The sequence below is a fragment of the Nycticebus coucang genome, chromosome 24 (assembly GCF_027406575.1).
Source record: "Nycticebus coucang isolate mNycCou1 chromosome 24, mNycCou1.pri, whole genome shotgun sequence".
In the NCBI taxonomy this organism is placed as follows: Eukaryota; Metazoa; Chordata; class Mammalia; order Primates; family Lorisidae; genus Nycticebus; species Nycticebus coucang.
In genome coordinates, this window is record NC_069803.1 from 22,736,827 (window position 1) to 22,747,362 (window position 10,536).

The window sequence follows — 10,536 nt, forward strand, 5'->3', positions numbered from 1 at the left end:
GTCTGGCTCTCTGCCCCTCTCCCCATCACGAGCCGCGACCCCAGTGCTCCCAGGGGCTCCGCTGGGGCGAATCCTCATATTGCAGCGTGGCAGCCCCCCAAGCTTCTGACCCTGAGTTCAGCGTCCCCAATCCCCGCCTAGGGCTAAGACCCTAAGGCGCCCCACCATAGCGTAACCCAGACCGCTCCCCTCATCCTTTTTCGCCCTCTCAACCCAGCTTTTCCCGACTCCGGGAAGAACCGGGAAGAGAAGGCGGAGGGGAGTGAGGCGCCGCCTAATAAATACTGTGGACCAGTCCCGCCTCCCGAACGTCACTTCCGCCCCGCGGCAAGATGGCGGTGCCCTGGCCTTGCCACGCAGACTTCCGCTCGGTGCGAAGACGGAGGGCTGGCAGCGAGTGGCGTTGGAGGTGAAGTCGTGACTCGCGGTGTGGAGCTGCAGCCTTGGTGCGTCCCTGCCTCGTGCCTGGCCTCAGTGTTTGGCGAGAGCGCAGCCCACCAGCCAAAGACTCTGGCCGGGGTGGCCCGGACGGTCTCGCCACGTGGGAGGGGGAGGAGCTGCGGTGCCGCGCGAGGGACGCCCTAACGCGGGCGGGAGGCCAAGTGGGTGGGGTTCCGCCCAGGGTCCGCAGGTCGGTGCCCTCCAGTGTTTTCCTTGCACCTTGTTTCCTAGGCATCATGTCGGAAGGAAACGCAGCGGGCGAGCCCAGCGCTCCGGGAGGATCCCGACCCATCTTGTCCGGGGCGCGGGGGCTAATTGGGCGACGACCGGCGCTGCCCCTCACCCCAGGCCGCCTTCCCTCCATCCGATCCAGGGACCTCACCCTCGGGGGAGTCAAGAAGGTACCCAAGGGCTCATTTCTAAAGAAACCCAACCACTTTTAATTCCAGGACCACGGGATTCAACTAATATTCCTGCTGGGCCCGATGTGTGCCACGCATGGTGGTCAGGGCGTCATGAATTTTGTCCCCAAACTTTTGCCTGCCTATCTTCAAGTTCTGGGGAGCCTGGCCTACTTTCCTTCTGTCTAAGTATTGGGTACAAGATGTTGAGATGATTCTCAGAGGTGACTGAAGGGCAAAGAATACTAATTGGTTCGATACATTTAAAAGCAACTCGAACAGTATTTATTTACTTTTATTGTGTGCTTTGAACACCTTTAAGAAATCTATGAAAGCCAGGCAAGCATAAGTTTATAGTTTTGGAGGGTTCAGAATTTTCTACCATCCCAGTGTGGATACTTACCGTTTAGAATGAAGTGAATTTTAGGCATGGCCTACGGGACTGTAAGGTCTCTCCCATTTTGTATATGATTGTACATTTCAGGAGCAGCCCTGAATGGGAGGGTGGGATGGGGTGGGGCATTGGACAGAATGACAGAAGCATAAAGCAGCCAGTTTTTAAAGACTTAACTTTGCCTTGGAAAATTCTGGTGGCAATCTAATGTATTATATAATTATGAGTGCTGGCAAATCTTGTCTTCCCTACTTAAGCCTTGCTGCTAGAGCTGTTCCCCTGTGATACTGACTGATCTCTATAACAGTTTGAAGACTAGAGGTGAGATTAGATAAATTCTTTCCCTTTTAGAATTCCCAGAGGCTCTCCTTTCAGAGGGCAGAAACTGAGGCTGCTAATTAAAATAAGTTTTGGTGCCCCTTTCCTCTATGTGAAACTCCACTGCCACCACAGCACTATGTCCCTCCTTTTCAGGCATATGTCTCTCACTGTTAAACTCTGATAGCAGTGTGGAATGTGCAGAAGAGAGCATGGTAGTCTTGTTCCATAGAAGATGGCCTTTGGGAGTTTTAATTTTCCTCTGTACTTTGTGATCAGAATTTAACAAATCAGTGACTCTTGTATTTTACTTTCAGAAAACTTTCACCCCGAATATCATCAGTCGGAAGATCAAGGAAGAGTAAGTAACTAGGCCTTCTCAATACTAGCCTTAAATTTGGGACTTTGGGGAAGTAACTAGGCGTGTAGCTCAGAAATTTAAATTTGTATCTTTAGTTCTTTTCACTAATGATTTTCAACCCTGGCTGCCAGATGATTCTAATGTGCAAACGTTTAAAAAAAAAATATTGGCCAGCACCCATAGCTCAAGCGGCTAGGGCACCAGCCACATACATGGGAGCTGGTGGGTTCAAATCCAGACAGGCCTGCCAAACAACAATGACAACTACAAACCACCCACACCCCCCCCCCCAAAAAAAAAACAGCCAGGCATTGTGGTGAGCACCTGTAGTCCCAGCTCCTTGGGAGGCTTAGGCAAGAGAATCGCTTAAGCCCAAGAGTTGGAGGTTGCTGTGAGCTGTGACACCACAGCACTCTACCCAGGGCGACAGCTTGAGACTCTGTCTAAAAAAAAAAATTTCTCATATATCAATGGGCAAGAGACATGAATAGAACTTTCTGTAAAGATGACAGACGAATGGCTAACAAACACATGAAAAAATGTTCATCATCTCTATATATTAGAAAAATGCAAATCAAAACAACCCTGAGATGATATCTAACCCCAGTGAGAATGGCCCACATCACAAAATCTCAAAACTGCAGATGCTGGTGTGGATGTGGAGAGAAGGGAACACTTTTACACTGCTGGTGGGACTGCAAACTAGTACAACCTTTCTGGAAGGAAGTATAGAGAAACCTCAAAGCACTCAAGCTAGACCTCCCATTTGATCCTGCAATCCTATTACTGGGCATCTACCCAGAAGGAAAAAAATCCTTTTATCATAAGGACACTTGTACTAGACTGTTTATTGCAGCTCAATTTACAATCGCCAAAATGTGGAAAGAGCCTAAATGCCCACCAACCCAGGAATGGATTAACAAGCTGTGGTATATGTATACCATGGAATACTATTCAGCCATTAAAAAAAATGGAGACTTTACATCCTTCGTATTAACCTGGATGGAAGTGGAAGACATTATTGTTAGTAAAGCATCACAAGAATGGAGAAGCATGAATCCTATGTACTCAATTTTGATATGAGGACAATTAATGACAATTAACGTTATGGGGGGGGAGCAGAAAGAGGGACGGAGGGAGGGGGGTGGGTCCTTGGTGTGTGTCACACTTTATGGGGGCAAGACATGATTGCAAGAGGGACTTTACCTAACAATTGCAATCAGTGTAACCTGGCTTATTGTACCCTCAATGAATCCCCAACAATAAAAAAAAAAAAAAAAGAAATTTGTGGTAAAAAAAAAAAAGAAACAATTTTCATATTAACAGATTAGGGGAAAAGGGTAAAACAGTGACAAGACATTTTAGAGAAAGTCAAATCCACAATATAGGGATCAGAGTTTAATTGGAATCAAAATGCTAATTTAAGAAACTGGAGTCTTTTCGATTAGTAAGCCTGGCTCACCTCCAATTTCAGCTCCACTTTCAACTTATTATTCAAAGGTCAATCTTTACCCAGGCTAACTTTTGAAAGTACTTCTCACGCAGAAAATGTGTTTTCCCATCTCTTCATTTTCTTCCTCTCCAATCCTCCCCAACCAATGCGTACAATCCTACCACATCTTTTTTTTTTAAATTAACTTTTTATTTTAGAATAAATTTGCAGGTTGTGCTGATAGAAAAAGAAAAATGTACCCCATATCCAGTTTCTCCTACTAGTAACACCTTGTATCGGTACAACACATCGTCACAACTAATAAACAATATTGATGCATTATTGTTAAAAAAAAAAAAAAAATTCTGATCCCTGGGGCTCCAGCTCTAGAAATTGTGATTTAATTTGTTTGTAGTCGATTGGAGTGACTCTTTCACAGCCAGAGTTGAGAACCAAAGAGTTTAAACAAAGATGTATCATGCTTTCCCTTAAGTTGCTTTGCATTACAGCCTTCCTGCTTTGGGTCAGTGCAAGAACAAACAAAAAACTACATTTTTGGATAAGGTAAAATAAAGCAAACTCAAAGGACCCTGCCTCATCAAAGAAGTGAGAAAAGTACAAGACTTAGATTTAGGTTCTGCTTCTAGTGGTGTAGTTATTGGCTCATAAACTCGCCATTCACTTGGTATGAAGTGGTATGGGAGAGTAAACGCAGTTTTCTGACGGGCAGGAGGTGAGTGGTTTCCCTTAATCCATTTTTTCCAGGCCCAAGGAAGAAGTAACTGTCAAGAAGGAGAAGCGTGAAAGGGACAGAGACCGACAGCGAGAGGGCCATGGGCGGGGCCGGGGGCGCCCAGAAGTGATCCAGTCCCACTCCATCTTTGAGCAGGGCCCAGCTGAAATGATGAAGAAAAAAGGTACAAAGAAGGAATCAGTAGTAGGTTTCAGTTCAAACTGCCAGAGAGAAGGGCAAGAGCAGTGGAATTTCTTGCTCCTGGTTTAGTTGTCCTCGCTGTGGTCCTCTTCCTTGTTTATCCCTAGTGACCTGAGTGATTTCCCACAGGGAACTGGGATAAGACAGTGGATATGTCAGACATGGGACCCTCTCATATCATCAACATCAAAAAAGAGAAGAGGGAGACGGATGAAGAAACAAAGCAGATCCTGCGAATGCTGGAGAAGGATGATGTGGGTACCTGGATGCTGGGGGCAAGGGGCTTCCACGAAGCCAGGTCAGGGGCAGAATCCCTCTCTGGGGATGTCCTGGGATCCTGTGAGCAGTAGGAATCTTCAGTTAGAAGCAGACTAAGGTGGGCTGCAATCCAGGTACATGTGCCGGCCATGTGTCACCCCACGTACACATACTCTTTTTTTTGGCAGTTCATTGATGACCCTGGTCTGAGGAATGACACTCGAAACATGCCTGTGCCGCTGCCACTGGCTCACTCAGGGTGGCTTTTTAAGGAAGAGAGTGAAGAACCAGATAAACCTTGGCTGGCTGGCCCCAAGGAAGAAGACATGGAGGTGGACAGACCTGTTGTGAAAGGTACCAGTGTCTGTTGACTTCTTTTTTTTTTTTTTTTTTGAGACAGAGTCTCACTTTGTCACCCTTGGTAGAGTGCCATGGCATCACAGCTTACAGCAACCTCAAACTCTTGGGCTTAAGCAATTCTCTTGCCTCAGCCTCCCAAGTAGCTGGGACTAGAGGTGCCTGCCACAATGCCCGGCTATTTTTTAGAGACAAGGTCTCACTTTGGCTCAGGCTGGTCTTGAACCTGTGGCTTAGGCAGTCTACCTGCCTTAGCTTCCCAAGTGCTGGGATTACAGGCATGAGCTACCACTCCTGGCCCCATTAACTTATCTTTGTTTTCATGGCCGCCTCCCAGAATCCCTCACGTGACCTCCAAGATTGCTGCTCCTGGGCAGATCCTCTCTTATTTCAGCTATAAAAGCACATGAGCTGAAGAAAAACACTAAATTCTCCCTCTCAGAGGGATTCACAGCCAGAGTTGAATGGCACAGCCCCAGATGTCCCTTTTTAGATAAGTCATACAGCTCTTGCTTGTGTCTTTCCTTGTCCCTCTCCGTAACCAAAGTCTCCCTCCAAATCCCCAACTGAGAGACAGGAGCAGACAGGGGTAAAGGGCTGGGAACAGTGAAGTAGCATAGAGGGCAGGCATGTGATAGCCCTTTCGTTGTGTTACCTGAGCAGTGAAAGAGGAGCCACGAGATGAGGAGGAGGAGGCCAAGATGAAGGCTCCTCCCAGAGCAGCCAAGAAGACCCCAGGCCTGCCGAAAGAGGTGTCTGTGGCTGAGCTGCTCAGGGAGCTGAGCCTCACCAAGGAGGAAGAGCTGCTGTTCCTCCAGCTGCCAGACACCCTTCCTGGCCAGCCACCCACCCAGGATATAAAGCCTGTCAAGACGGAAGTACAGGGCGAAGATGGGCAGATGATGGTCATCAAGCAGGAGAAAGACCGGGTATGCTCAGGGGCGAGTCCTATGAGGGTACAAGTAGTGGAAAGGGTGACTTGGAGTGAAGGCGTGCCATTCAGCTGGGACAGGATATGGACTTTTGTTCTTGTACCAGCAAAGGCTATGTGGCTTTGTATTTCTGACCCCAATTATGTGTGTGTTTATGTTTCCTTCACATCGTGAAAAATTTCAACCATGTACAATTGAGAGAACGTTAAGCTCCCAGGTACCATCACTCGGCTTCAGCAGTTGTTGATATTTTGTCCATTTGTTTGCTGTGGGTTTTTGTTTTCGACCAATGGCAAAGAGCCCTGAGAAAAAGATCCTTTCTGAGGATCTTTTTCTGACCTTTGTGCTCTCTGGGAGGTGGGATATGGTTCATTCAGGAAAGATGGAGGGAAGAGCTGCCTGCCCAGCTTCTATGCCCTGAATTTCTCCACAGGAAGCAAGACTGGCAGAGAGCACTTGTTCCCTGGCTGACCTGACGGAAGGTCAGGTGGGCAAGCTGCTCATCCGCAAGTCAGGAAAGGTGCAGCTTCTCCTGGGCAAGGTGACTTTGGACGTGACCATGGGAACCACTTGCTCTTTCCTGCAGGTGAGCACCCGTGTAGGGTCAGCCCTTGAAGGGGTTGAGAAGTTGAGCCAGTTCTAAGTAGGGAGGAGAGTTCTTGAGAGTGTCCTGTTTAGATTCACAGGACTAAGCTGTGGGACTAGGGAGTGTGGTTTTGACTCTCATTGCTGTCTCTCGATTCCCAGGAGCTGGTGTCTGTGGGCCTTGGAGACAGTAGGACAGGGGATATGACAGTCCTGGGACATGTGAAGCACAAACTTGTATGTTCTCCTGATTTCGAATCCCTCTTGGATCACAAACACCGGTAAAATGAGCAGATGGAGGAGGATGGCGACGGTGCCCACGGCTGCTGCCTGCTGCAGACGTTTTGTTCTCTAATCTGAGCGACCCAGAGGGGGCTGTTGAGCCCACCCACTCCAGCCTTTGGCAGCCATTGTCCTAATTTCACCCAGGACCCACAAGGCTTTTTCCCACAGAAGCTGTGAATGGCACAGTGACCTTCACACAGCATGGACACTGCACATCCTGGCTGCTAAGGACTTGTCCCTGCTATTTATTTTTATATTTATGTCTTAATTTCCTACACTGACTGCATCCTCCTGAGGGGTGGGGAAGTGGGTCTATGGAAAAGTGCAGGCTCCTTCTCTTAGAGGCAATTGGGCCATGGAGGCAGGAAGTGTGAGGGCTGCAGCTTTGGCTTGGGTGCCCTTCTTGGGAGGCAGCAGATAGGAGAGAGCAGGGATAGAGGCTCAGATGTACAAGCCCAGGCCCAGCTCAGCAGTTCCTAGACCCTGGACAAACTACCTAACCTTTGTGAGCCTCATATTCCTCAGCTGACAAAAATGGAGATAATAACCTACCTCATGGGGTTGGCACAAGGATTTATAGGATGTCACTGATGAAAACTCCTCGCACAAGGCCAAACCCAGTAGGCACTCAATAAATGTTTCCCTCTCCTTTTCCTGAGTCTGTTTTCATGTGAAATGAAAGTGACTGGACTTACTCATTTCCCTACTTCTGCCCCTCTGTGCTTGCCCCATGTCCCGTCCCCATCTGGTCTTGGTGCTCCTAGTGTTCAAGTTCAAGCTGTTCTATGCCCTTTTTTTTCTTGTTACTCTTAATTTTGCTTTGTTTAGTGAGCAACAGTAGGCAGATCTCCTGGTTACTCTTAGCTAAGCACTGGCTGTGTGAGGTAGTAGCTGTAGGTTCTGTTACAAAGAAAAATTATATTAGAGACTCTTCCCAGCACCCTCGTACAAATGCCTTTGCATGACATGGACTCAGGACTCATTCCCCAGACCCCACTCCTGCTAGTATTCATCTAGCTTCCATTTATAATGAATATTTCTTCTAAGAAACTTACAAGTATTCAACAGTGAATTATCACCACAATAAGTCAAATGTTGCCCCCATATATATATTGAAATACATATTTTGAGACAAGCTCTTGGTAAGAGAAGTAGGGACTTTAGAATAATACTTGGCAGATGACCTCCCACTTCAAAAGGTTTGCGTTTGAGAGGTCTTTTGTCACTGCCAGGGCCACCTGCTCAGCATGGATCCTAGCCCCAGCTGGCCTCAGTGGCTGCTAAATTATGTAGGATCTTGTTCCCTCAGCAGGTCATTGCACTCTATAGTCCCTGGAGGAACAGCTTCTCTTCCTTTTCCCTCGACAGCAGGGATGGAAAGATGTTTGCAGGTTAGAGAAGCCTCTTGCGGCAGTGGTCTGTAGCTATTTGACACTTGTGCCATAGCTGCTCATTGCATGTTGCCTCTGGGACAGGGATAAACCACAGCAGCTCAGTGAGAACTGCCCTTTCCTGATTTAGTGGCCCCAAGGGTTTTAGATGTCTTCAGTCTCACCTTTCAGTTATTCATTCATCACAACTGAGGCTTTAACTCCAGAGACCCTCAAGCTGCCCAGCTAGCAGCTATGAGGGGCAATTGAGTATTTGGTGACCACATTGCCCCTTCTAAAGCTGAAAGCTCAGGTTAGCTTTTTGGATAGTGCCAGTCTCTTCATGTTTCAGGGGACTGGAGCAGAAAGAGTCCCTTGGAAACACGTGCTGTGGAAGTCCTATTTGCTCCGAGACTGAGCCGTGTGTGATTAGCTCTGGCTTCAGTACTTTTTCCCTTAAATAGCTGATGCACCGCCAGTGGGTCTTCACTGTGATCCTCTCTTTCTATTCTGTTTCTTTGGTTCAGAAATAATCTGCTTTTTTTAGATGAGCTCAATGGCCTTGTGTTGTTAGATGTTGGGTGTTTTGCAGTCTTTAGTCCTTTGACTCTTCCAAGGTTTGGGAAAGAGCGTGTACTACTTTCATGTTCATTTCACCTGTTCAGATGTCCTAGGCCTTGAACCTTATGACTACATGAAAGTCCTCGTGGCCTATCTCTACATCTCCTATGCGCAAATTAGATCTTACCAATAAAAGTGTGGAAAAGGATAAGGCATGTCTGCTTTCTTGACTAAGCCGCTGAAGCATACATTTCTACCCACAAATACATACAAATAACAGGAGGAAAAAGCCCAAAGCCAAATTCATATGTTGGAGCAAATGGATGCAAATTTATTACCATGTACATCTGTGTGTGTGTGTACATTCTGTTAACTACAGAAGGAACTATAAACTCATTTTATTAACTACACGATTAAATGACAGTGTGGGCTTTAATGTCAAGGTTGGGTTGGTATCCAACTCCACCTGTAACTTACTCTTCCTAAGCTCAGTTTTATTTATCTTGTTTTCTGTAAAAATGGTTAATGGGTACAAAAATACAGTTTGACAGAATGGCAAGATCTAATATTTGATGTCACAACCGGATGACTATCATCAATAACCTATTGTATATTTTAAAATAACTGAAAGAGTAAAATTGAAATGTTCCTAACACAAGTGATAAATGTTTGAGGTGATGGATACCCCGGTGACCCTGTTTCCGTTATTACACTTTGTATGCATCAATATATCACACATATCCTATAAATATACACAATTATTGTGGACTCATAATAATTAGAAATAATTTTTTTTTTTAAAAAGAACAAGACAATAGTTACTTTTGGGGGGAGTTGCTTTTAAAGTAGAGTGAACATGAAGCATTTATTCAGGGCCAGACACATAATTGCTTATAACAGAAAAGTAGCCTACAGTAGCTAAAGCAATGAGGATGTTTATTTCATGTAGCAAAAAGTCTGGAGATAGATGGTTCCAGAAGTCATCATCAAGATTGTCTTAGGGGCTCAGCGCCCATAGCTCAGTGGTTAGGGCACTGGCCACATACACCAGGGCTGGTGGGTTCAAACCCCACCAGCCTGGGCCTGCCAAACAACAATGACAACTACAGAAAAAAAAAAAAAAAAAAAAACAAGAAGCTGGCCACTGTGGCGTGTGCATATAGTCCTAGCTACTTGGGAGGCTAGGCAAGAGAATTGCTCAAGCCCAAGAGTTTCAGGTTACTGTAAGCTGTGATACTGCGGCACTCTACCAAGGGCAACACTGATACTGTCTCAAAAAAAAAAAATTCTTAGGTCTGCACTACCATCTTTAGTAGTGCACAGTGGCTACCACTGCTCTGGGCATCACTCTTCAAATGACTGTCCACAGCCAAAGCAGGAAGGAAAGAGGATAGCAGCAAAGGAGCTTTCTCCTTATTCTGCTCTCACCAGAGAGGAAGATTCTTCAAAAGCCCCAGCTGACCTGCCCCTGTGTCTCTCTTATAGCTGGGCAGTGCACCGCCCCTGGACAAGGCCCTGGCAAAAGGGGATGAGTACACCAGTTGTTTGTGAGACAGGGTTTTGTTAGTAGGGAGGAAGCTGGGCTGGCAGTTAGGTAAATGATCCATATTGCTGCCATCATGTTCAGAAAATACTATATTGTAGTAAAATGATAAGTTATATCAAGGTAGAATTCTTTTAAAATATTCACCTTTTGTTCTACCAAAGAAGCTATGTTTAACATTTTAATGTATATTGTTTCCACCTCTAAAATTTTGTTATTTATAACGATATAAATTATGTGGTTTTATATGTTCTCTCTCACTCAAAAATATATACAGTTCTTTTTTGATGCAACCCAGACTGGTCTTGAACTCCTGGTCTCAAGGGATTTCCCTGCCTGGGCTTCCCAAAGTGCCTACAGTGAT

The 10,536-nt window shown here is 46.1% G+C and overlaps 1 protein-coding gene across 1 annotated transcript; it reads left to right on the forward strand.

Moving 5' to 3' along the window:
• Window positions 1-321: 321 nt before the first annotated feature.
• POLR3D (RNA polymerase III subunit D) lies at window positions 322-7,348 on the forward strand. Its single transcript, XM_053578639.1, has 9 exons — window positions 322-446; window positions 673-842; window positions 1,872-1,915; window positions 4,113-4,264; window positions 4,411-4,535; window positions 4,728-4,893; window positions 5,560-5,825; window positions 6,262-6,414; window positions 6,576-7,348. The coding sequence occupies exons 2-9, from the start codon at window positions 678-680 to the stop codon at window positions 6,696-6,698; spliced, it is 1,194 nt and encodes a 397-aa protein (XP_053434614.1). The 5' UTR covers window positions 322-446; window positions 673-677; the 3' UTR covers window positions 6,699-7,348.
• The last annotated feature ends 3,188 nt before the right edge of the window (window positions 7,349-10,536 follow it).